The sequence below is a fragment of the Thunnus thynnus genome, chromosome 22 (genome assembly GCF_963924715.1).
Source record: "Thunnus thynnus chromosome 22, fThuThy2.1, whole genome shotgun sequence".
Lineage (NCBI taxonomy): Eukaryota > Metazoa > Chordata > Actinopteri > Scombriformes > Scombridae > Thunnus > Thunnus thynnus.
The window spans coordinates 22,272,272-22,300,151 of record NC_089538.1 but is presented as its reverse complement, the minus strand read 5'-3'; the positions used below and the strand labels follow the sequence as shown (position 1 = coordinate 22,300,151).

At 38.5% G+C, this 27,880-nt stretch overlaps 1 protein-coding gene and 2 long non-coding RNA genes across 5 annotated transcripts; 1 reads left to right on the top strand and 2 right to left on the bottom strand.

Moving 5' to 3' along the window:
- Positions 1 to 10: 10 nt before the first annotated feature.
- Positions 11 to 27,880, top strand: LOC137175262 (FHF complex subunit HOOK-interacting protein 1A-like). Of its 2 annotated transcripts, none has more exons than XM_067581019.1 (18): positions 11 to 420; positions 3,863 to 3,911; positions 5,349 to 5,584; positions 7,437 to 7,629; positions 7,984 to 8,205; positions 9,797 to 9,959; positions 10,602 to 10,713; positions 15,142 to 15,243; positions 16,106 to 16,162; positions 16,245 to 16,331; positions 17,233 to 17,400; positions 17,498 to 17,577; positions 18,189 to 18,361; positions 18,731 to 18,842; positions 21,011 to 22,389; positions 23,294 to 23,472; positions 23,567 to 23,687; positions 24,847 to 27,880. In XM_067581019.1, the coding sequence occupies exons 3-18, from the start codon at positions 5,480 to 5,482 to the stop codon at positions 25,089 to 25,091; spliced, it is 3,498 nt and encodes a 1,165-aa protein (XP_067437120.1). In that variant the 5' UTR covers positions 11 to 420; positions 3,863 to 3,911; positions 5,349 to 5,479; the 3' UTR covers positions 25,092 to 27,880. The 2 variants fall into 2 exon arrangements, with proteins under 2 accessions (XP_067437120.1, XP_067437121.1); XM_067581020.1 differs by having other exon boundaries at positions 3,863 to 3,915; positions 5,367 to 5,584.
- On the bottom strand, positions 10,558 to 16,173 carry LOC137175264 (uncharacterized). The gene is made up of 3 exons (XR_010925592.1): positions 16,086 to 16,173; positions 15,140 to 15,246; positions 10,558 to 10,711 (listed from the first exon to the last, which is right to left on the bottom strand). It is a non-coding gene; the product is annotated as an uncharacterized lncRNA (long non-coding RNA).
- On the bottom strand, positions 17,498 to 24,918 carry LOC137175265 (uncharacterized). 2 transcript variants are annotated; one of them, XR_010925593.1, is made up of 4 exons: positions 24,829 to 24,918; positions 23,270 to 23,421; positions 22,850 to 22,901; positions 17,498 to 17,583 (listed from the first exon to the last, which is right to left on the bottom strand). It is a non-coding gene; the product is annotated as an uncharacterized lncRNA (long non-coding RNA). The 2 variants fall into 2 exon arrangements; XR_010925594.1 differs by having other exon boundaries at positions 22,850 to 22,890.

Sequence of the window (27,880 nt, the reverse complement as noted above, 5' to 3'; positions counted from 1 at the left end):
ATTTAAAGTTTTGATTACTGGTAAAGCAAACCTGCACTACTACATTAATGAATAATTATGTTTTTACACTGGAAAACTAAACAGATAATCAAAAAAACAACAAAAATTCACGCAATTATCGCTTTATTCGAGGGGGCGTGCCCTGCCCCCTCAGGGGGCGGGGTCAGAGGGTTACCTAGCAGCCAGCAGCGAGCTGACTGACGGTTGAGCGGCTTAAAGCTTTAGAAACGGAGCAGCGGCCAGAAACGGGCTGCAACAACACAATCATCCGGTTTAAAACAAGAAGACAATTCACACAAGAGATTTATACAAGTTTTCTGGACTGTAACAGAGTTTACTTTTGGTTTTTTTTTGGGGGGGGGGGAGGCGAGGAGAAACAGTTGGGAGAGACTGACATTCCTTCATCTCTCAACAGCCGAGGTAAGATCTGTCAGTTAACTCACTGCAGGTTCATATTATCACCAGCTGTCTGTCTAAAGGAGTCTGTGTGTTTAATTCAGAGTTTTTCACATGGAGAATAACAGTTAAATGAAATACAAGCGTGTTTACAGAAAGACAACAAACCAGAAGAGTAAAGTGCGCAAAAATTCAATAGAAATGAGTGTAGAATACAAGATCTTACAGCTTTATTCATTGTAATATTTCAGTAGAAACACAATAGAAACATTTAAACAATAAACAATAAAGCAGAGCTGAACATTACAGAAGACAAACATAGTTATATCACAGATTTTGAGTTTAATTTCACAAAAAGTCAATTATAGTCTATTTAAGTGACTTTCTATCAGGTGTGTGTGTGTGAGTCTTGCTGAGTAATGCTGGTACAACAGTGAGGTGTGTGTGTGTGTGTGTGTGTGTGTGTGTGTGTGTGTGTGATGTAAGATGTATTAAGAAGTGTAACAGACACACACACACACACACACAGTTCAGTGACCCTGACTGACCTGCACTCACAGTGGTGGTGTGTTCAAGTGCATTAAGCTGTTAAACAGTGAGACTGTTCAGAGCTGTGACAATTAGTCGATCGACAGAAAAATAACCTGCAATCATTTTGATAAATGATAGTAAACAGTAACATTTCAGGCAAAACGAGCAAATTGAAGACATTATTGTGGCCTCTGAGATTTTTCTTTCACTAATTTTACATCATTTTGTTGACAAAGTAATCGTTAGTTGAAATCCAAAAGAGAAACAATATGCAAACGTTGATCTTCTCTTGCACCGAAAACGATGTCACTCAGCAGCTTAACCTCAGATCACAGATGTCAGAGCTTTGAACGCACGCCCTGCTCACAACTGCATGACACTTATATCACACTGAATTCCAGTGGTGTTAAGTGATACTTAACTGGTGCTTGTACTTCACTTTTCATTTTATGCTTCTTTATACTTCTACTTCACTACAACCGAGAGGGAAATATTGCGATTTTACTCCACTATATTATGCTATTACATAAACATATGACCAAACCAGACTGAACTACATAACTGTATAGAAGGTAGTTAAAACTAGCTGAACCTCGACCAGCTACAACAGCAAAATGATTGCAATCAGCTTCATTGTAGTATTGAAGTATGTTGACTCTGGTTTAGTAGCTCTCACGGTATTTACACACAGTTCCAAGAACAATATACTAGAGGATACACATAGATATACAACTAAAAGACAGAATAAATATAACTAAACATAAACATACAGTACAACTACTGTGAAAACCAGTAAATGAAAATACATAACACTGTTAAACTGTTTCTGTAAACAATCAGCAAACGAGTGCTGGAATAATTATTGTATGGTGTAATAAGTTATTTGTATAGATGTACATTATATTAGGACTGCAACTAATAAATAATATTGATCACTGTTTCCCAAAGTCTAAAATACAACTTTAAATGTCTTGTCCCGACTAACAGTCCACAACTCAAAGAGATTCAGTTTACTTTCACAGAAGACTTAAGAAACCAGAAAATATTCACATTTGAGAAGCAGGAATCAGAGAATTTGGACATTTTTTTTCTTTGAAAATGACTCAAGATGATTAATCGATTATCAAAATAGTTTAATCGACTAATTGATTAATTGACTACTCATTGCAGCTCTACTTTTAACTATGAGGGCAGTCTATCTCAAACTTTAGGTGAGTGGAGGTCAGAACCTTCCTTTCTTAGATGTATTGTAAACAAATAATTCAAAATATATATATATATATTGTTATGAATCAGGGGTTTAATCCCCTCAGCAGTTGGTATGTATGACAGTTGCTAATTCCACTTCTAAATATATACCTAATATATGTTAATAAACATGTGGTTCAGCCCCCCAGTAGTTATCATACAGGCCCTAAAATAGTACTTTTGACTGCATAAACCTGAAAAAGTAAAAGTAAAAAACTCATATTGCTTTTTTTTGGAAGACACTGATAAAAAAACAAGTTATTTTGTTGGTTTAGGACTTCTGAAAACTGCAAACCAAGCAGTTTCTGTGAGAAACAACCAGCTGTAAGCAGGACTGAAGGTTTAGTTTGTTTGTCTTATTCTTAAAAAAAAAAAAAATCCATGAGATCGCACCGACTGTGCAAACACTGAAAAAAAAAACACATTCAGCTCCTTCAGCGACAGCATCGACCTGGACAGAGACGTTTCTCTGAAAGGTTGCAGGTTTGATATCTGTGTGTCTCCTGCTGAAGTGCCCTTGAACACTGAGGTGAAGTTTGTCATCATCATAATTAAATCTCAATCAGCCAAATGCCTGAAAAAGTGAATTAAAAAGCAGGTCAGAAAATCTGAACACCTCCGACCCGTGTGTGTGTGTGTGTTTAATCCCTGGTTTATGTGATGGCATGTGATTGTCTGACTTAAACTGGGACAGTATGAGACACACACACACACACACAGTGGTGGTGGTTTGGGATTAAACATCACTGTCTCATCTCAGATTACTGCCCTCGCTCGCTCTCTCTCTCTCTCTCACACACACACACACACACACACAAACAGTCGTGTTTCCATCACTTCAGAGGACATCACATTGACTTTAGAGCTGCAACAATTAATTAATTAAGTCGCCAACTAGTGAATTAATCAGCAAATATTTATACTTATAAATATTTTTAAATGTGAATATTTTCTGGGTTCTTTAGTCTTCTATGACAGTAAACTGAATATCTTTGGGTTGTGGACTGTTTTTAACCATTTTTCACCATTTTCTGACATTTTATGGACCAAACAACTAATTGATTAATTGAAAAAAAGAATCAACAGATTAATAGATAATGAAAATAATCATTAGTTGACTTACATTCCTTTCCTGGATGCTTAACCTAACCTGCCTTTAACCTTAAACCAAGTCTTCACCCTAAAATTGAATGATTTATGTTATCGGGGATTTGCTTTTTGTCCCTGCAATGTGACTGTTTAAAGAGATTTATGTCCCCACAACATGATTAATACCTGGTACACACACACACACACACACACACACACACACACACACACACACACACACACACACACACACACACACACACATGCAGATTAGAGTCCCAGATGGTAAAAGATGGATTTGTAAACTGCCCAAATATATATGTTTATAAAAAGAATTGGGTTAAGGTTCAGTTATGGTGAGGGGTTAAGGAATGTGTTACGTCAATGAATGTCCTCACTAATAGAAGTACAAACATGTGTGTGTGTGTGTGTGTGTGTGAAAAAGAAAGAAAGCAAGGGAAGTAATCTGAGATGAGACGAGATGAGATTATTAATCCCAAACTACCACCACTGTGTGTGTGTGTGTGTGTGATCAAGCCAGACAGTTTACAACCTTTCAATCACTTCCTAACTCTCTCTCTCTCTCTCTCCCTGATAGGACAACAGCCAACAGGCTCGCTCGTCCATGTCGCCGCAGCAGCACAGAGGTAGGTTCAGGGATTTCTTGGAGAGCTCCTTGGGAATTCATGGAATTTCCGGGAACGCCCAGGGTGGGACTCGGACGAGTTCCCATTTTTCCTGTTTGCTTGTTTCCGCTGACGACCGTCACTTCCTGGCTCTTGTCAGATTTTGGACAGAGAGAGAAGGAAAGGGAATAAATAGCTCTCTGCTTTTATCGTTGACTGATTAATTCGGTATTGATCCCCCGGCGAGAGAGGATTTCCTCACTTTCCTCATTCAGGCGTCAGAAATGTTCAGGATGCTGCTCATAGATTCGGAGGTTCTTTCAAATAAACAAAATATAAAATAAACTCCCTGTAGGACTGCATAGCTTTGTTAGTTTGATTTCAGTTCTCTGGCAGCAGAAACAAGACCACATGACAACGACAAACCCACAAACATGAAACAAGTGACCACAGACAGAGTTTGAGGTAAAAGATTATAGTTTTTAGTGTAGCTTTGTATGTTTTAGGACATTAACCTCAATCACAAACTTGTGCATTTTAAGTGAATACCGACAATTTTCTGAAGCATATTTCCTTCCTTCCAGACAGCCGCTGTGGCAGTTAATTTCATCACACTTGCTTGAGATAAGATCAGATTCATTACAGTAAACGTTTACTTCTTTATTTTCAAAGTTATACTGTTTTTGAGATGTGAACTCAGAGTCTTTTTGGAAACTTCCCTCCATTTTTAGATTCACTTTAGTAAAGATTTAAGGCTGCAGAAGTTTTTAATGCATTAACGATGAACCCCTCATTAAGTTTGATTGGGCTATTGTTTGATTCTGGATTGGATTTTCCAGATACTGTAGCTCATGAAAACACTGCAACTGATAATTCAATTCTCTAAATGTGAGCTTATATATCTATCTATCAATCTATCTATCATGTATATCAGCATGCTTGCAATAAAATTGATGGGAATGTCATTAGTTTTGCATGTGTTTGGTCATAAACTATTGGCCAAATTAAAGTTTGACCTGATGATAGTGCTAGATGAAAAGTCAAAGGATCACCATATTCAGTCGGATTCATCCTCAATAAATGCAAAGTTTCAGAGCGATCCATCCAATAGCTGTTAAGATATTTTAGTCAGGTGATTAACTGACCGACCAACACTGCAATCCTTAGCGTCACGCTGCTAGCATGGCTAAAAATAACGTTTGTTGTGATGGATTACCTTCCTGCAACCTCAAATCTCTGCAAGCTGATTTTCAAAACGCAGTGAAATGAATTAAAAGCAACGGCTGCCTGAAAGGAAAGAAATCAAGCTAAAAACATGCTAATGTACAGCAACAATATATATCTATACTTAGCAATAATTGTCAATAATGTAGTGAATGGGCTAAAATATGCTGGTGTTCTCCTGGAAGTGGAAGCATGTTGCAGAAATAGTGAACTGTAACTGTCCTCCTCCTGCAGGCCAGCAGCTGCTCACAGAGCCCAGGGACAGAGCCTGATCCTGGGCTGAGAGAGCCAGCCAGTATCCCTCCTGGTCCCAACTTTGACACTTGCTGCTGGAACATGCTATAGCCACCTGACCGCCAGTCAAAATGATGGCCTCAGTGGTCGTCAAGGGCAACCGGAGGAAGTCCCTCACACTGCAAGGGGTGGACCCGGAGACCTGTATGATTGTGTTCAAGAACCACTGGGCACAGGTGGGTCAGTGTGTGTGTCTTCTGAAAAAAAAAAACAACTCACTTCCCTGTTGTTCTGTCATCGCTGTTTTCTGTCTCTCGATTTCAGTCTGTCCTATTTTTCTCATAATGGTTGGCAAACACAGTGTGTGATTGTGCGTTAATGTGTGTGTTTGTGTGTGTGTGTGCTTCGTAGGCCCAGACTTTGGCCCTTAAACACAGGATCCATTTAGAACAAAGCTCTCTCTACGCCAGCCAAGAAAACCCACACACACTCTGTGTCTGTCTGTATGAGTGTATTGTGTGTGCGGTCCTTGTCTGAAGCAGCTGAGGTCAAAGGTTAACACAAGTCCAGACAGTGAATTACATTCTTCTCTCTCTTTCTCCCTTTTTTCATTCATGTATTCATCCCTTGTTCTGCTGTATCTTAAATGTCTGCTGTATCTTAAATTACCTTTAATGATGAATTAGGCTTTTCTGTTTACATTTACAAATTAATTATGAATATAATTAAGAGGCTAACTCCAAATGCCACCGTTTTTAGAAACATAATGAACAAAAACCTAATAAATTAACATTAATATTAATATTTTACCAAATTTTGGCAAAAGGGATGGACCGTAAATCTAGTCCAAAATGAAAAAAATGAAGCTAAAATATCTCAGTCGCCCCCTGGTGGCCGGTTGCAGTATAGGTCATAAACTCCGCCCCCTCCATGTTAGCGGATGGGACGTGTGCCAAACTAAAAAAATCAAAGTAAACGTCAAATAAATTTTTCCCAAAGATGGATTCTGTCACAATACGTAGTTCTTATCACAGTGATGTCTGTATGTACTGTATGCAGCTTCTTTATATTATGTATATTAAGTCCATCTTTTAATATACAGTCTATGGGATGGACGAGCAGGCAATGACCACCATCAGTTGAACACATTGCCCAAAATTTCTTCCTCTTTTTAAGCTTTAATATCTTGTTGATATAAAACACAATTTACAAAATTGCCACCAAGGCGCAAATTAAGACTGAATTTAGGTTTTTAAATTTGGAACTTCTTGTAGGAAACATTTAATTGACTGTATTTCTAGAGCTTTATTGGAGGTTGTTCCCATTCACTTCAACATAGTCAAAATTTTTTAAGCACCTGGTGACCATTGGATGAATTGCAGCCTAAGACAGTTTAACATTTCCTTTAATGTGTAGCTATGGTGGTATTGTTTACCCTAAATTGGCTATAATCAATATTTTAAGTATGAAATGACAGTGTGTAATGTAGAGAATTATCAGCGACTCTGCAGCTCCCCTCGGCTTTACGGAGATTTATAGTGAGTTTCAGCTCATTGTTTATCTGTCTGGCTACAACTTTACTGTTTTGGTTCACTCTCAGGGCTCTCATAGCGTCGTTTTTGGCCGCAGCAGGCAGCTGTTTTCAGAGAAAAAGCTCTAAAAAGCTGCTGTACACTACCTGCTCAGCACCAAACAGCAAACAGACATAGTTAGCTGTAGACTAGCTGGTGAACACAGTGGAGCATTTAGCAGCTAAAGAGCCAGATATTTCCCTCAGGAGTTGGTAGAGAGCAAAAACAGAGCTAAAAGAGAGTGAATATTGGATTTACATTCACCAGGTGGACAGAAACACGACTCCAAATGAACGATAATGTTGCTCCATAACTGCTGGATGTGGAAATAAGTAAATGTTTGCTAACAAGTTCAACATATCAACTTAAAAGTTAATGATATGTCAGTGTTGTGTTCACTTGTTCCTGCTGCCCCCAGTGGCCAAAAAAATCAGTTGTTGCAGGTTTAAAAATAAAACAACATTCAGAGTAGAGGCCACTAGAGGTCTGGTTCAGTGTCTCTAATATCTGTCTCCAGGTGGTCAAGATCCTGGAGAAACACGAGCCCGGTCGTAGCGGTGCGTTGAGTTTCCTCTCCAGTCATACTAGTAGCAGCAATGGTGGCTCAGGAACATCACGTCTTGGTCCGATCCCGGCTGATGAGGCCAGTGCCGTCCAGAACTACGTGGAACACATGCTCTTCCTGTTGATGGAGGAAGAAGCTGGGCAAGGTGAGATAAACTATTACTATACTTCCACCGCAGCTCAACAGGGAAACACTGTCTGAGGAAACACAAAGAGGGAATTTGATGCTAAAAAGACTGTAAATGTGTCAGATATCCAGATTTTAAATGACTGTGTGGACACACTGTGGATTTTGGCCTCCATCACTTACATTGTAAGTGCATTATGGAGGGATCTTCTAATGGTCAGTATGAAAAGGTCACAATAAAAATTTGTTATAATGCTGAATACAGTAGCTCAACACTTTTCACGTTTATGCATCTTTGAAGCAGCTGCAGCGTGTGTCTAAATCTACTTTAGTGTCATTAGCTATTATGGTCATTATATTTGCCTGATCTCAGGAGGAGCGATGGGTCCCATCCTGGAGTTTGTGGTTCTGGAGGGCGTGATGGAGAGGCTGTTTCTGTGGAGCCTGAGGAGACAGTTTACTGAGGACATGAAGCTGGAGCAGCTCAGGATGTACCAGATGCTTCTGTCTCAGGCCAGACAGCCTCTGCTGCACCATAAACCTGTTCTACGGCCGCTCATGATGCTGCTGGCCTCCTGTGCCGGAGCTGGAGCTGGTAAGTTCATGTAGAAATGGTTATATCTATACTTACTGCTGCTCTAAAAACTAAAAGCCCTCTCAGTGCAGTAGAGGTTTTGTCAGTGTTAAATGGGATTCTCAAAGGAAACATACTGTTTATGCCAAATCTAAAAATGAAACTTTCTATAACTGTAAGCAATATTTCTCACTTCTGATATTTTATACTCTCGTTTGGCATGCCAATTTTGTTAGTTTATTTATTTCAACTACAAGTACTCAATTTAATAACTGAAGAAGTTACATTTTCAAAAGAACATTTAAATATGCTCATTTAAAGTGAAAAATAAATGTTTTAAAATGTACAATGTTGTATTGGAGCGACAGTAATTTTGACACACTTAAACAAGTTGTAGAGTCAGTTTGGGTGTAAGTTTAAATGTGTGCTATAATAAATAATAATAATAAAGAACTTTATTTGTACGGGACCTTTTATACATGAAATGCAGCTCAAGGTACTTCACATAAATTGCATTAAAGAAACAAAACATTTAAGGCACTTTAACAATAACATACAATAAAACGGAGTTCAATACAATAGGCATGGCAATAATAATGTAAACAATCTCCTTAAAAGCAAGATTTAAAAGGTCTTGAAATGTTTCTAAACCTGTTAAACGACACTGTCCTATCTGTAACTTTGGTTCAGGATCACTTTTACTCGTTCTGACTTTTGGTTGTAAAATTTAAAGAGTTAAATGAGACCGGGGTTATGAACAGTAACCTCGTTATTTTGGGTACTCTATTTTTGGGCTTGTGTATAAAAATAAGGGTGACTGGTATGAGATTAAAGGAATTCACATATAGCTTTAGTCCATAATAAGAGAAAGCTGCCTCTCCAGTCTTGTCCAGACTGTCGGTATATTTAGCGTCGTAGTATTTAATGAGCTAAGCGTGTGGGTGTGTACAGAGAGAGACAGTTAACCAAATGTGGTGCTGCTAAACCATTCAAGGGCTGCAAACTAGTAGTAAAATTTTAAAAATCATTTCTAAAAGTGACAGAAAGTCAGTGTAAAGATGCTAAAATGGGTGTGATGTGCTCTCTTTTACTTGTTTTGGTTAAAACTCTGGCCAGCTGAGGCCTGTTTGTTGATTTCTTGGGAAGTCCAGTTAAAAAGAGCATTGCAATAGTCCAGATGAGAAAAGACGAGGGCGTAAATCAATTTATTTGCATCATCAAGTGCCAGATATTGTCTGACTTTAGAAATTCTTCTTTTGCTTTGTGAAAATTAAGTCATGATCTACCTTCTGTCTCTGATTGAACCTGCTTTTCCAGAGTTTTTAGTGGTTGACATATCAGTTGAAGTGTAAGTGATGAAATGACATTTCAGTGTTTTTGTAACATTTAGTACAAGTAACAAAGTAAATTAATTGAGACTGGAGTGCATCTTTGCTTACATCTCTTTTTAATCTTAATCAAACTCTGACTCTGGTTTCTGGAGTTTCTTTAGCCATCTAATGACATGTCATTAATTTGAAGTGGTTCACTAGAAAACTGGGTGATGCTGGTTTCATGTGCTTGAGGAAGAACTTGTGAACTGGTTAATTAATCACCTTCGTCCCTTCTGCAGACAGCGGCGGTGTTGTGGAGGCTGAACTGGTCCTCCTGTTGAACCAGCTGTGTGTGGCTCTGGTCAAAGATCCCTCAGTGCTGGAACTGTTCTTCCACACCAGCGAGGACCAGGGAGCCGCCAACTTCCTGCTCTTCTCCTTGCTCATACCGTACACTCACAGGTAGGTACAGTATATACACACCAAAGACGTAAGCAGATGTAGGTTTTGGGTGCAGAATGGGTTCATTGTTGCCTCTGCAGTGAGTGTTCACATCAACCTCCAAGTCCTAATTACGACTGGGAAACTGGGATTTTTATAAAAGATTGCTTCATAATAAAAAAGTATATGAAAACCAAGCAGACATGGTCGCCTCTCGTCAACCAAAGTCAGCTGTTCAATTTAATTGAACCCAAATTTAATGGATATAATGTAATTTTGTCAGTAAATCCTCATACAATCCCTTTAAACCCCTTTCATACAACCTTCCTGAGTTGTCAGATGTCCTGAACACTCACAAGTCCATAAGAAGGGAATCTTTCTGATCCCCTCCGACATGATGTGAACACATCATAAGCATCTCAGAGGATGACTGGTTGGGGTTAGGTAACAGATTGGGGTCAGGTTATGGTAAGGGGAAACACAAATTAACAGAGAATGTGCGAGTAACAGGAAAAACAATGTAATTACTTTATTTAAAGAGTAATTAATTGTATTTTCCAAGTAACTGGCCCAATACTGCACACATTTAGGGTATATCACACGTACAGACAGAGCCATATTGGTAAAGCAAAAAGTCTAACCTTTATTATCTCTCTATCTCAGACAGGGGTCAGTCGGTCAGCAGGCCAGAGATGCTCTGCTGCTCATCATGTCTCTGTCGGCGTCGGAGCCTCGAGTCGCCCAGCACATCGCCCAGAACACATACTTCTGTCCTGTAAGTGCAAACACACAAACATACGTCAACCACTGGTACATTTCAGCCCGCCAAAACCCAACATCTCTCTAGAATGAGGAACACGTTGATCTGTTTTACAATGTTGATTCACATTCAGGACAGATAGTGTAGCTCCGTCATCACTAAACCTTGATGGCTCATCATTCCACGACAGCCGAGGAGACAAATGACGTCTCTGCTCATTGTCACAAGTTTCATGGTCATCTCATGTCTGCCTGAGTGTCTGTAACTCTGAGGAACTTCAAGGATCAGTTTGACTCAGTAGACTTGAAATGCTGAGATAAACCTCCTGCTGTCTTACTGTTGCATTCTGCTTTCTTCTGCTGCTGCTTCCAGATTTCATTAAAAACAATGACAGGAAGATATATACATAAACATAAAGTTTGCTGCAACTAGAGGGCCAGATTTATCCTTTAGGGTAATCAGGTTTGTGGTTACTTGATTAAGCACAAATTAATTTAAGAATATGCACTATGAAAGCACAATATAAACTGAAATATTGAAAGTATTTTAAATATTTTAACTCAGGGTTCCTCTACAGAAAGGGGTGTGAAGATTAGGTACAGTAATAATGCAGGTCTTGCATTAAGGCCCCTATAATTTCAGATTATAACATGCTTTAGTGGTGCATAGAGTACTTCCAACTAAATTAGCAATTAATTCAGTCAACTCTAGAGTGTGTGCAGCCGTGGTGCAGTTGCCTGCTTTGCCTGGTTGGTAATTCAGCCTCAATTAAGCCTTAATTTTTTTCCTAAATGTTTCCTAAAATTGAAAATAAATCCTTGTTGTATCTTCATTGAAAACTACTGTTTTTGCTACAATGAGAGGAACCAGATTTTTAATGTAAATTAAGATAAGATTAACATGCAGGGGCATTCAAATGTCGCAGCACACATGCATATATACATAATCTAAAAAAAACTTGAACAATAATAATATAATACCTTTAATTTAAATAGCATCTTTCATACATGAACTTCACGTAAATTGCATTAAACAAACCTTTAAGATAATTACAAATCAAAGGTTGCAAACAATCAATAAAAAACAATAAAACATCTATATAATACCATCTACTATATGCAAATGAAGCTTGGCAAAAATAAATAAAAAACTAACCACTAAATTCTACATTCACCAACATAAATAGCATCCAAAAAAACTGTCTTGAATAAAGTGAGGAGACGAGGAAATTACAGTAAAAAATTACATGCATGACTTTCTGCTGTTTTACTACAGCAGTCCAGTTTTATATGTGATGCAGCCATACATCTGTGAGGAATCTGTAGGTATATTTCACAAACACATCTGCTAGTTTATCCCTCATAGACCTCCATTAGCCGAAGCTAAACTAGGTTAATCTCTACATACTTTCTGTCTGCAGGCAGAGAAATAAAAAAAAAAGGCTTTCATGTGTTTTGAGTGTGTGTGAGATGGAAAAATCATTAAAGTCTCCAAAATATCAGTGAGTAAAATATCAGTGAGCACTGATACACCAGGTGTTGAGGCCAAAAAAACTGTAGACTTCACAAAGAGCCATTTTTGGCTTGAAATGTACGATTTTTGAAGTAATATAGAAGAATATTATTTAAGGGTATTTGAGAAACAGTAAATTCTCAAAAAAACAAATTGTCCTTGTTGTACGTAGGTATTTCTATGCTATTATTATGATTATTTTTACTTTGTATTTAATTTGTGGTGATTTCATTTTGAGTTTCAGGCTTTTATTGGTTAGTTTTATGTTGTATGTCCAGTGTTTGTCTTTTAACATCTTAATATTATGTTGGAAATAAGTGTTTTCACTTTGACATGTTATCCCTTGAATTTATTTCTCTGTCTGTGATCCATAAATGAAACATATCACATCATATCATATCATATCATATCATATCATATCATATCATATCATATCATATCATATCATCGGTTTAACAGGATAAAAACGCCTGTTAAGAACGCAGTCCTTGATCCCTTTACTGATTTTTTTATTTTTATGAATGAGATGGCTGTTTAAATGAGTGGAATCTGTAGCTTTTCCATTCATCTCCCCTCAGCATTGTAATCTCATTATCACAAGTTATGTAATTAACTAATGAGCTCATACTCTTCCTCTGGGAGTGTTTGTGTTTGTGTGACAGGCAGACAGAGAGAGAGATACAGTGGAGTTAAAAATGGAGGAGGGGGGAGGAAAAGTATTATGAAGTGACTGGCAAATGTATAAAAGGGAAAGTGTTAGATGAGGACACTACAGAGTAAACACAAGATGTAGAAAGCTATGAAAGAATTAGAGAAGATGAGGAAACAGAGAGGAGTAGAGCTGCAACGACTAGTCGATTAGTTGATAGACAGAAAATTAATCTGACTACTTGTTTTTTAACGGGAAAATACAAAAAAAAAAAAAAATGCTGGTTGTAGCTTCTTAGATGTGATGATTTTAAGCTTTTAAGCTTGGATTTCAGACTGTTGATCAGACAAAACAAGACATTTGAGGACATCAGTATGAGCTTTAACAAATTATATCGGGCATTTTTTGACTATTTTCATGTCCTTATCAGGATTAATTGTGAAAATAATCTGCAGATTAATCAATAAATAAAATAATCGTTAGTTGCAGGTCTAGAGGGGAGACACAGCGAGTAATAAAAGCCTTAATGTCAAGAAAAATAGTAAAAACTACAACAAATAAAAAATGCAAAAATATCACTCTATTTAAAAACTGAGGTAAAAATAAAACACCTTAAAAACAGAAAAAATAAAAAAGATATAAAAATATTAAAAAATACCAGAAACAAAAAGGATACATAATGTTATTGAAAGAGAAGAAGCACATAGTTTGTTTACTTGTCAGTTGTTGTCGGATCACTACCAGTGTGTACTTTGACTGTGTGTGTGTGTGTGTGTGTGTGTGTGTGTGTGTGTGTGTGTGTGTGTGTGTGTGTGTGTGTGTGTGTGTGTGTGTGAAAGTGAAAGGGTGGGCAAAGACACATAAGCATGTGCTACCTCTGTGTGTGTGTTTGTGGTCTGTCATAGGCTACTTTTGGGGACAAATTTCAGATTGAGGACCAGCTAATTGGGGACAGCTTGTGCAACTGGGGACAAAAGTCGTGCCCCAAATTGGAGAAAAGCTGATTTTTGTGTCAGTAGTTAAGGTTAGGGTTAGGTTAAGTCTCCAGGAAATGAATGTAAGTCTATGTAATGTCCCCAAAAGTCATCATATGTGTGTGTGTGTGTGTGTGTCAGATTTAAACCCATGTGACCACCCTCTGACCTCAATCTTTATGTAGAGAGCAGATTAGTAAATCAGCGTGAGATTGGCTCGAACACAGAGACGGATTAGTAAGCCTGCACGTGATTGGACGGCTGCCTGATTGTTAACAAGACTTGAGACAGCCGGCGCTGCTGCTGCTGTTGTTTATGTTGATGTTGTTGATGTTACTTTCTCCTCTTATCTTTCTTTTCCTTCTCTTTCCTCCCTGTTCACTCATCCTTCCTTTCACCTCCTTCCTCTCTCATCTCTTCTTTCCTTTTTCTCCAAATCATAGGTCCAATCTTTAATCAATATCTTTCTCCACTCTTTCTGTCCTTTCTCTCTCTCTCTCCATCTCTGCTGCTTGTAAAAGAAAAACTAATCTGTGCTGGAATTTAATTTCCACAAAAAACCTGGATGTGTTTATGTGCATGGCCGGATTAATCTCCTGTGGGGCAAAAGTTTGTTGTTTGGCCGCTGTTGACGTCTACTATACATGCTAGTACTCCAAGCTGAAGCAATTGGACAAATCAATTGACAGAAAATTAATTGACAACCATTTTGATAATTGAAGAATCATTTAGGTCAATTTTTAACACAAAAATGCCAAAAATTCACTAGTTGCAGCTTCTCAAATTTGAATATTTTCTACTTTTCTTTGTGTTTTTGACTGTTGGTCAGACAAAACAAGTCATCTGAATATGTTCAGTTGGGCTTCAAGGAATAAAGATTTTTACTACTTTCAAACATTTTATAAACTGAATAATAAATAAAGTAGATACTGATTGACCTATTGCAGCTTATAGTACTCCTTTGATGGAGTAATACTACTTTACTACTTCGATACAAACACAACTTTACAACAAATGAGCTCAATAGAAATGAAAACAATGAATGACATTTGACACAGAGTCCCTCTTCAAGATGACGACCACAAGATTAGAGTTAATATCGTACTTCAGTGGTGCATTTCTAACAAACTTTGGTTCAATCAATTACGAAGACCCAAATAATATGGAGTAAAACCACAATCCAGCATGTTTCAGTGTGTGTTCCTGCATTCATGCACTGTATGTGTGATTCTGCTTGCATAAATACTAATAAACTAGTGTGTGTGTGTGTGTGTGTGTGTGTGTGTGTGTGTCTGTGTGTGCTCACAGGTGCTGGCCACAGGTCTGTCTGGTCTGTACTCGTCTCTTCCAGCCAGGCTGCAGGTTTACAGTGAAGACTGGCACTGTCTGGACCAGGCCGACTGGCAGCAGGTACTGTAACCATGACGACAGCACAGTGACCAAATGAATGAAATGTAAAAAATGTTGGGATGGATGCTTCATACCTGTGTTTGTAAACAAATGGATGGATCCATGAGAGTAATTAATTCTGTCTTAACGAATGAATGAGATTGAGTGAATAAATTAAAGACAGAAGAGGGAACAAAGGAATCTTTGTGTGTGAACATTTGAGTGAATAAATAAATGAATGATTGAGGCAAAAAGCTGGTGAGTGAGTGAACTAAATCAACCAATATAAGTGACAAGTCTACAGCCATGCTACTGTGCTTTAAGCTATGTGTGAACAGATATAATGTTCACCATCTTACTTTCTTACTTTAACGTGCTTATTGGCGCTAAACACAAAGTACAACTGAGACTGATGGGAATGTCATTAGTTTTGCAGATATTTAGTCATAAACCAAATTAAAACTTTGACCAGATGATGGCATTAGATGGAAAGTCAGGAGATCACTAAAGTTATTACAATTTATCCTCATGAATGTGTGAACCTAATTTCATGCCAATCCATCTTGTGATTGTCGAGATATTTCACTCAAAACCACAAGTGTCAACCTCATGGTGGCGCTAGAGGACAAGTCAGGGGGTCAATACAGATGTCTGTGCCAAATTTAATAGGAATCCATCAAATAGTTGTTGAGATATTTCAATCTGGTCCAAAGCGGCGGACCGACAGCCGCGCTGCTAGCTAGTCTAAAAAATACATACATTTGTGAGTGAATGAAAACAATAAAAGAATGAATGAATAGCTCCATGAATGACTGATTAACTAACTAAATTACTGAATGAATGATTGATGATGTCAGTCTTACCTTTTTGTTCGGCTCAACAGGTTCCAGCTCTCGTCCACTTCCTGCACTCACTGGACTTCTGTAGCGCTGTTACCAAGGTAACATACATACACGCACACGCAATAATGATACAGCTAATTAAAAAAAAAGTGTTAAACTCTCTGCCTCTCTCTCTCTCAGGTTGCTCATCCGTCCATCCGGTCTCAGTTGCTGAGTTACATCTATAACGGCTTCCTGGTTCCTGTACTGGCTCCTGCTCTGCACAAGGTATCGAACACGTCACTGTAGAGTTGTGAAGGTGTTTTGGAAGTGTTTTTCCCAATTCTGTATTCCCATTTAACACTTTTTAAAATGAAATCCTCAATATTATTGAACACAGACACACAGGACACTCCCAGATAATGTAAAGACCCTATAGGTTAAAGTTATGGCCATAAGTTTTAATTATGTCAACTTTGTTTCCAAGAAGTCCGTCAATTTTTGCACAGAAGACGGCTAATAATACTACAATACCCATGAGCCTCAGTCACCCTTGCCCCATAATTGCTGAATTAATCTTAGAATTTAACCAAAATTTTAATTAATTTAAGCTGCAGATTGTGTTTTCAGTTTTCCCAACATCATAATCTTTAGCTTTTTTTAGCAGAATTTTAAGCTTTGTGATTGGATGTTTCTTGCTGAAATGCACCTTGGCGATCATATTAATTGATGTCTTGGATTTTTTTATGTACAGTCTTGCACCTTCGACTTTTTATCAAAGAACCAGATATTTTCTAACGCAGATGTTCATCTTTTGTACTGATGATTTAACCTGGAGAGTTTCATGGCGATCCAAGCCGCAGAAGTGCTCAAACTGTGACGTCACGTAATTTTGTTAATTGGAAAAATGAAAGTGATTTTTACTGCAGGAACCAAGGGAGCCTGAAATATCTCCTCCCACCTCGCAGCTCTATTGACCTCTGTCTTATTGTCCTTTTTCCATGTCTCTTACATATTATCACCACAAGGGGCCACATATGAAACTCGTACAGTATTTAATGTAATTCCAGGAGGATCTGAATGCAGGTTATGTACAATTTGAACCTGTATGTAGACAGACTAACTTCTTATTTAATCACATTCATGCTTACATGAACATATGTGTGTGTGTGTGTGTGTGTGTGTGCAGCTGACAGTGGAGGAGGTCATGACCACCACCGCCTACCTGGATCTGTTCCTGCGCTCCATCTCTGAGCCCGCCCTCCTTCAAACCTTCCTCTCCTTCATCCTGCTGCACACACACGACAACGTGCACATCCTGGACACACTGGTCAGCAGGGTCAACACACCTTTCCAGGTAACACACACACACACACACACACACACACTTCTACAATCGGCTGTTTAATGATCTATGAATCAAAAGAAGATTTCCCCTTTTGTGTGTGTATCAGCTGGGTACGGTGTCGCTGGCTCTGTTCAGGACTCTGATTGGTCTCTTCTGTGAAGACGTCATGCTACAGCTGGTGTTCAGGTCAGTCTGAAAGAGTCAGAGGTCAAATTGTCTTTTGCATGTAATATACTAACTCTACTAGATTTTGTTTAATCTGCTCTGACTGTATGGTGGTGGTTTATCAGGACAGTCCAGGTAGAACTGGTTGTCGATGGTTCTTGGTCTGCTTGATCTCACCAGAGATTCATATTTCAACAGAACATATAGATAAAACCAAGCAAAACCATGACAGAAACCCTACCAATATAGTTGATGCTAACATTAAACCAAAACATTTTATCTAAGCCTAACCTAACCTGCAAGAACGCAACAAAATACAGAAAAAGCAGCAGCATTGAGTTCATGTTATACAAAATAAATTCATCACTGTTCATAGGAAATGATATGAAAATAGGTGGTGCAGTCATGTCAGCTAATGCTCAGACTTACAGGCAAAGGCCACACATTTAGCACCAAGGTCAGGGTGATAGAAACTGTCACAGAATTTTCTGGTATAAATATAGATATTGACACTGAGTTTCTCTGTCAAGTAGTTTTCCAAATCTTTCCAGAATCTCAGTATGAATGAACAATAATTAATTATGAAAGCGACATTCCTTCCCTGAGCAGCGTGTGTGTCTGTGTGTTTTCAGGTATCTGATTCCCTGCAGCCACCTGAGCAGGAGGCAGCGCTCCTGCCTAAAACAGAGAGATTGTTATTCCTCTAGTGCCTCCTCCTTCCTGCTCCTCATGCCCTCCTGGTGCCCCGTGTACCTCCTGAACACAAACACACACTCTGAGCACATCCACTGGCCCAAAGGAGCAGGTCAGTACAACCAGGGCTGCAACTAACAATTATTTTCATTATCGAAATCATTATTTTGATTGATTGATTAGTTGAAAATGGTGAAAAATGTTGAAATGTTTTCTAAAGCCCAAGATGCAACCAAAATGACCTTGTTTTGTCCAGCCCAACAGTCCACAACCCAAAGATATTCAGTTTACTGTCATAGAGGACTAAAGAAACCAGAAAATATTCACATTTAAGAAGCTGGAACCAGAAAATGTGGACATTTTTTCTGTACACAAAACGAATAATTGGTTATTAAAACATTGCGATTAATTTTCTGTTGATTGATCAAGTGAATCCTCTTTAACGTGTGTAAAGTCTACTAACTTTAACTCTCTTTTTCAGATCTTTCATTGTCAGACAGTGTTGGTTACTGTCGTGGTTCAGACTTTATGATGGATGTAAACTACCTCCACTACCTCTGGGATGCCCAACAGGCCATCTCCACTTCCCACAGGTCAGTCTCACCTTTGTCCTTTACAATGAAACCACAGAAGAAGAATATGGTTCCGCCTGGTCCTCCTGCACATAGCATACAGAGTTTCTGCAGGTTCACTAAATTAAATTTAAGACTTTTTAAGACCTTTTTAATAACACAGAGAATTAAAGTTAATACCTGTTTCCTATAATCATACTGGCAATTATGATGGAAAACCAGAAGGGAAAATATGGCTTATAGTTATTTATTCTTTCTTTATTCTTCCCAGCAGCATATAACAATAATTCATAATGATATAATTAATTCAATTAATGTGACCCAGATAAGCAACAGAAAATGGATGGATGGATTAAGCAATTAAAAATGATTGACACTTGCCCATTATGAGTGGATTAGCTTCCTAGTTGCTGTAGCTGGCAGTAGTGACAGTGTTTGCTGCAGGTGTGATGGTGCTGACTAAAACTCCACAAAAAAGGATTAAATCGCTTCCTACAGCACAATTTACTGTCGAAACAATCCCACTTTTAATTTATAAATAAAAGACTATTAATTCCTTATGAGGCCTTTTCTTGAAGAAACTGAATTTTTAAGACCTGAAGATACCAGATACCTTCAAAGTATCTTAGATGCTGCTGATTATGGTCTTTAGATTTAGAGGGAAATAATTTCCTTTTACTAACTCTCAACCAGTGTTGTGCAAGAAAAGGCTCCAGAATCAAGTGGTTTGAGAAAATGGTTGGATAAGTGGTTTTAGTCCATATTTCTGGTGTTAGGATAACACATTACTCAACAGATTTATTCTAGAAACATGGTGACGCAATGACTCCAAACAGCTTTGCAAAGGAGTCCACGCCACATCAGAGTGACTGAGCACTGAACTGAACTGAGCTGAAAACAGTTGTTGTTCTTTAAGTATTTGGTGACATCTCCTGGGCAACCTGTGGTAGTGCATTTGTGGGGATGGATTAAATTCAAGACCTCATGATGCAAGAAATGAGGCAGATTGACAAGCACGTCCTGACGGAACAAAGCCCTTTTTTGTGGCTGTGATTTTTGTCACGTTGAAGCGATACATCGTTGTGATACTTCTGCTTTAAAAGGTTCGATGCTGTATTGAAACCACTTATTTGGAAGTGAAACTTTATGACACAGAGAAAACTCAAATCCTCACATTTGAGAAGCTGAAAACAGGAGTATTTTGCTTAAAAAATTACTTAAACAAATATTTGATTATAATTTCTGTCAACAAATTGATTAATCGACCAATTGTCGCAGCTATACTTACTTATGTGCAACAGAAGGCCCGATTATAACGGAACTGGTTGGTTTATGTTTGTTGTCATGATCACATAAAGGTGACAACATTGCATTTATGTGGCATGCATGTACATTTATACATTTTATGGCTGACAATTAATATATTTCAGCAAACTCAAATAACTACAAAAACAGTGTGCATGTCCTGTCAAACACTTACTTTTTTACAGAAAATGGTGAAAAATGTTGATCACTGTTTTCACAAAACCCAAGAAGACGTTCTTAAATGTTTTATTTCATGCACAACAGTTCACAACTCAAAGATATTCCAGTTTACTGTCATAGAAGACTAAAGAACCCAGAAAATATTCACATTTGAGAAGCTGGAATCAGGGAATTTGGACACTTGTTTCTTAAAAAAATGACTCAAAACGATTAATTGTAAGAATTAAAATAGCTTGCTATTAATTTAATAGTAATTTAATAGCCAAATAATTGATTAATTGTTGCAGGTCTACTGGAATTGAGAGATATAAGAGTTGATAATAAAGCTCAAATTACAGCATCAGAGCTTCAACTATTAGACAATTAATTGATTAGTCTGTCGACAGAAAATTAATCTGCAACTATTTTGATAATTGAATAATTGTTTAAATCATTTTTTAACAACAAATGCAAAACATTTTCTGGTTCTCTAGAGGATTTTCTCTGTCATGATCTGAATATCTTTGGGTTTTGGATTGTTGCTCAGACAAAACAAGACATTTGAAGACGTCACCATGGAAAACGTGATGGTTTGTTCACTGTCTTTTGACAATTTATAGACCAAATGATTAATCGAGAAAATAACTGTCAAATTAATTGATAATGAAAATAATTGCAAGCCACAGCCTTTGTCTTCAGTTCTGATGAGTTCTGTTTTCTTGCAGGGCGTGTCGGCTCTGGTCGGCTCCATATGACGGGACAGACCCTCCGCCTCAAGAATACCGATCTGACACACCGGGTGACGATATAGACGAGGAAGAGGAAGAGATCGTACAGCGAGTCAAGAGTGACTCCATCTGCTCTGTGGTCAGCACTCCTCCGCCCTCAGCCCTCTCTCCGACTCCTTCCTCCTCGGACACTGTCTCCACGGGCAACCAGGCAGGCAGAGCCAGCTCTGCCCTGGAGCTGGAGTGGGACGATATTTTTGCAGATGAAGATCCTTCTTCATCAGCGGTGCTAAACGCGGCGCTAGTAAATGGCGGTGGTGACAGATGCACTACACCTGCACCTCCTCGACACATCCAGGAAATGCGACGCAGTGCGACGAAGCTTGTGCACGGCTCTTATGTGGAGGAATCTGAGTTTCAGGATGACATTCTGGTCTATGATCTCGTCGCACAGAAAGACACAAAGGCAGCCATTCTGGAGCGGATAACGGCAGCAAATCGACGGGCACGCGGAAGCTTTTCATATGGGCAGCAGGTGTCAATTCCAATAACGATGACAACGTTATCAGCAAGATTAACTACAACAGGGAGGACGGTAATGGAAACAGTTAACAATATCATGTCAACAAGGAGGAGGAGCGAAGATGGAGGGAAAGAGGAAAGAAAAAGGAGTGAGGATTATGGGAAGGAGGCGAGGAGGAGGAGTGTGGACTGTGGAAAAGCGATGGAGAGAAGGAAGGAGGATGATGACGTACAAGCAGAGCCAAAGGCACATCAGCTTTTTACGAACGGTTTTAATGCAAAGAATCACATTATCGACGAATGTGATGACGCTGATGAAGACAGCACGCCATTTATGCAAGACTGCAACCTGAGTAACTTCACAGCTACTAGCAATCACACACACCCAACATACCAGCAGCACACACACCCCCACACGCCATATTTAGTGACAAACACTTTACCCAATGGCCATTCTGTATTCGAGCCACATGACCCTTCGGTGCCTGCAACCGATGCCAAGTCTCAAAGTCTGCCTGAAAACAAAAAGTCTCATAAAGTCTCTTATAACGGGGACTTCTTGTCCCAATACCAAGAGCTCATGCTGTCTTTAGGGGTGGAGCCAGACTGTGAGGACGTCACAGACGACATCAGCACATTTAGAAGGCGGGTCCGAGCGCTGAGGCAAAGATTGGAAGAGGAGGAAGGGGGGCTCGGCCAAGAATTTGTTTTTAGCTCCTCATGGGATGACAGGGAAGAGGAAGGAGAGGATGAGGAGATGGAAGAAGAAGAGGGGGAGGGGGAGGAAGAGGAAGGAGAGGAGAGGAGCAGCAGTAGTAAGAAAGGCAGCAGGAGGCATGGAGTTCCATTTACAGGTTTGTTTTCTCAAGTACATGTGAATTAGATGGTGAAGTAAATAAAGAAGCAGAAAACACCTATCAGACAGCAGACTCTGTATCTATAGTCATCAAAGAACATTAGAAAATTTGTATTGTCATTTTAATAATAATATCTAAATATATAAGAACCAGGCTCGAAATTATACAAAATATGTCTGCAGATGAAAGTCTTGTCAAGTCTAGTTTTTGATGTATCTCCAAAGATAACTTTTTTATAATGCATCAAATTAAAGCTATAGTTTTTGTGATTTTCCATCATTTATATACTGTCATAATGTCAGATGTTAAACATGGTCAAAGTTCCAAAACTTGAGGTGGATGTATTTAAAAATGCTCCCTGCAAAGTAACTTCTACTTTCTGCTTGTGATGATGTCAGATTATTCATGCATGCCCACAAACAGACGTAAAGGAGAAAAAGAAGTGAAATCCACCTACTACTGTTTGTTTACGTGGCCTCCGGAACCAGAGGAAGCTTCCTGAAACAAACCTGTCAGAACAGAGTAGGCTCAACAGGAAGGGGGCCTTAAAGAGGCAGGAGCTAAAACAGCCTCTTTCATACAGAAGTTGAAATGATAAGATAAATAAGGAGTTTTTGAACTTTAAATCATGCAACGATATTACAATAGAGCCCCAGAATACAAATATAGAAATTCCTAACAGTATTTCAGTGACATCTTGAGGCAGCAGTTTGCATTTTGGATCAAAAAAAGTTAAAAAGCAACAAACAGCTGCATTCAATAAACTTAAATTTATAAACCATAAATGCTGAAATGTTACTATTAATTATTCACTTGCTTTTTGATGTATATAATGGTTTATATTGTTTCCAGGTCTCTCTCCCTCACTTACACTAACCTTTAGTTTCCCATGATGCCACAGGTCCGTTCATCAGCGTCCTGTTGTCCCGGCTGGAGAACCTTCTGGAAAACTCCATCGCTGTGAATCTGCTGGTGACGGGCATCCTGGCTCAGCTGGCATCGTACCCACAACCTCTGCTGAGATCCTTCCTGCTCAGCACACAAACACACAACCAGCACAATGTCCGCACACTGTACCAGGTGACACACACAGGCATCATAAATGTCTACTTTGATTTCATACTCCGCTGTTTCAGGGTTTCTAAATATGGTGCTTTCCTGTATGTATGTGAAGGTGTTGGTATCCGTGCATGCTCAGATAGAGCGCTACGTATCAGCCAGACCAGACTATCCTGCCCTGGTCACACAGGCCTGGAGGTTCCTGCTAGCTAAGGACCAAGACAGCAAGCTCAGAGGTTAGTGAAGACATGCATTGCACGTACTGCACATGTTATGTCAAACCACCAAAGCGAGACCTGACAAGGGACTGTGGTGACTGTGTGAATTATTACTCTTGTCTGTCAAAAAAGCATGTAATTTTGACAAGGGTCAGCATTTTTTGTAACCATGACCGCAATAAGTGGTCATGGTTTTTCTGTCTAAACCTAACCACATCCTAACCAGAGGTGTAGCAGATACAGGAAACTGTCTTTACAGGAAATTGTTGATAGAGCCATCAGATAAATAAATGCTCATTTTGACAACAACAAATAACATATTTTGTTGTGTGTTTGGAGGACTGTATGTTAAAAGGGGGCATAACATGCTTTTTGTGATTTTTCTGTTATTTTTATACTGTTATGATGTTGGGTATCTATGTTAAACATGGTCAAAGTTCCAAAACGTGAGGTGATTGTATGTAAAAATGCTCCCTGCAAGTCAAAAGCCAGGGCTTCAGACACTCCGATCGCTTCATTTGTAATGTTACCACTACTTCCTCCTCGTGATGATGTCAGATTGTTTGCACATGGCCACAAATTATTACAAAGTCTTATTTGTAGTCTTTGTTGCTAAGGTTGTTCACATTGTCCACTCTCGTATTTCAGATCAGACTGGGGCTTGAGCATGTGTGGATGTATTTGAGAAGTTTCCATTTCCGAACAAGAAAAAGAAGTGAAATCCTGCTTCTATAGTTTGTTTTTTGTATTTCCGGAGCTTGAAGAAGCTTGCAGGAGGGGGGCCTTAAAGAGACAGGCGCTAAAACGGCCTGTTTCAGACAGAGGCTGAACTGATGGGCTGCATAAAGAGCCAGTATAAGATAAATAAGGAGTTTCTGTAAATCATGCAAAGATATTCCAGTAGAGCCCCAGAATATAAATAGGGACCTGGAAATGTGCAGAATATGTCCCCTTCAAGTTTTAGTGGCTGAAGCAGCAGTTCCTCTAATGGCTACTTAGGTATTGTCGGTTCATCACTAACACTCAGTGATGAGTGATAACACACACTAACACAGAAAAGAAAACTGAGTGCACCAGCCTGTTTTTAGTTGCAGTGATAGTAGTAACAGATGTACCATTTGTAGTAGGAGTAGAAGTAACAGCAGTGGTATATTTCTACCATACTCGTGTCTTTCAGAGTGCCTCCAGTCTCATGGTGGGGAAATCATCTTGGACGCATCGCTTCCTAATGGCTCAGTGAGGAACGCTCTGGCTCCACCTCCTCTTGGTGTCCTGCCACCCTGCCCTTCCATTCCCCCTCAAGCCAAGAGCCGAGTGTTTGCCATCGTCCTGTACGCTGAGTTTCTAAAAGAGCTGGCTGCCATCGCACAGGAACACAGTATTGCCCCGGACTCTACTGCAGAGGAGTGGGGAGGTGTATGATCAGCTTAAACCATCTGTGAAAACTAATGGAATGCACCAGCAGAGGACTGAGGGCTCCGAAGTCCTAAAAATACAAAAACAAAACATGCAATACAAATTATATTACTTATTCAAGAGTACTACTGGATATTACAATAAAATACAAAGTAAATTATATTACTCATCCAAGAGTACTACTGGATATTACAATAAAATACAAAATAAATTATATTACTCATCCAAGAGTACTACTTGATATTACAGTAAAATATTGGTTTTATTCATAGATTTGTATCTACACTATGTATATTTTCCTGGCAGCACTTGAATATTTTGATGTTTTCCCGGTGAGAATATGGAGGATATTTATATGAAGATTATTTTGTAGATAAATCATTGTTCTGTTTTCTATGCATTTGTGGGATCAGTGCAAATAGTTTTCTACATTGTTTTCTGGAATAATTGCACTTATATGTTGATATGAAAACAGTTTGAAAATACTGAATAATTAATAATTATTCCTGTGGCAGCCATTTTAAATCAACCTCCTACGCTGGATTGCATAAACTAGTATAACAATCAAACTATTCTTACTTAATCACATTAAACTTTACATGAGATAGATTCAACAACATCACAAACAACACCCACAATGCGATTTTAGCCAAGTCAGCTAGCCTACTAGCTAGCTGCTTCAGCTAAAGATTTGTAAATTTCATTTGAAAGTCATTAGTTAATGTTTAAAAGCAAAGATGTACACCTGCTTTGCTTTTAATTGGTAACTAATGACTATGAAATTTGAAATGCAATGTAGCAGCCATTTTAAATCAACCTCCTACTCAGGATGGCACTTGATGCACACACTAGCGTAAAAATAAAACTAACCTTACTTAAACACATTAAAGTGACTTTATATTAGATAGATTTAACAGTTATTACATTTATCAAAAATATCAAAACAACCACGACATGACTTTAGCCAAGTTAGATAGGCTACTAGCTAGCCCATGCTGCTAGCTAGCTAGCTCAAGGTTTGTGAATTAAATTTGAAAGTCATAAGTTAACATTTAAAAGCAACGCAGATGTCATTCAAAATTTTACTATTTCACAACACAAGACAAAATGACCTTTAACCTTGAAGCCCAAACGTGCTTTATTACGTCAACACCAGCTGTGATGGAAATGTTCATTTTCATTTGGAAATATGTCTTTTATTGATACTGTGATGAGTGAAATGAGGCAGGAGATTATTACCTGCTCAACTTTATCCCTTTTTTTACATTTATCTTTTAACAAACAATTCTACAGAGCCTGGGAGTGGCAATGAAGAAAACAACTAATCTGTGCTCTCGATTTAAAAATTTGTGCTCCAGTTTAGTAATTTGTGCTCCCAATTGCCAGTCCTCACTATGGGTTGCTTGGATTTAATATGGTTTCATTTTGATCTTGGACTAAGATATGTGGAAATACTTCTGGTTTTGGCTTGTAAGCACAACACTGTGTTATCTCTTAAACATATTCCACAGTATAACAGACTTTTTTGCCATTTCGCCACTAATGAAGTAATATGTGGACACAAATTATTAAATCGAAAGCACGATTTCTTCATTCGTGGCTAGTTGAGAGTTTAAATAATAAGAGTTTACATAATTATTTAAATAATGCAACAGCTACTCATAAGATTTCTCAACACTGAAAAAAACCCATAAAAAAAACACTACAGGCAGTTGTTAATTTAACAGCTGGATTTTAAACAAACCAAACAAAACTGGAGGTGTTTTTCAGTTATGCATCTTATACTTGTACTTCCTGTTGTGTTATTGCGCATCTACAGGTTTCCCCTGTGTTTCAGTTAAACTTGGAGCGCATTTTTTGAACCAGATGAATGAAATTTTAATGCTGAGAATGAAAAAGATGAGTGACAAACTTTGAATCTGAATCAAAAGGGGCAGAGCCTCTGTGATTAGTTTTGTCAATGTGTTTATTGTGTTTTTCTGTTGTGTCTTTAATGTTTATGCACACAAATACACGCACACACAGAGTAATGACTAAGCCTTACTTCAACTGACAGAGATTTTAGTGCAATACGCCAAGATGCAAAAATGAAATGAAGATGTATGTATGTCTAATGCAAATATCAGGTCTGGATTTGTATATTTTAAACTTGGGCATTTCATTATTTTTGATGTTAAGTGTGTGATTTTTATTGACAAATTTGTGTCACGTTTGTCCACGTGGTTTTCACTGAAAAAAGTGAAATGATTTGCTTGTACACTCCACTAGTGTTCACCTGTGCTGTGCTGTGCTGCAATGAAGTCAAGTTGGGAAAGAAGGTAGATTTGAGTTCCTGTTTATGTGAGATCATTCAGCTGAGCTCTCATGAGGTAAACACAACAGGAAATAGCTGTTGACGTGCTACACTTTTACATCGAAGAAGAAAACTGCTTTCATCTTCACAAGGTGTGAAGAACTTGGTCAGGCACCTCATCAAACCTACAATGAGCAAGTTCAAGGAACAGTGACATTTTTTCCATTTTGATGTGAATGCAGTGTTCACACTACCAGCCTCTCTTCATTACACAAACTTATCATGATGATATTATGGGATGGACAAACCTAACCGAACTCTGAAGCATAACGGCTCTCGGCTCAGCACTGATAGTGAGGCCTGGTCGTGAACCACAACGGGGACACTTCTTCTTTTTACTGTTTTCTCATCTGTTCTTTCGGAGTAAATTATTGCCAAGATGAATTGAAATTATTAAACTGATTTTGACAGTCAGAAGGCCATAAACTATTCTGAAGATCAA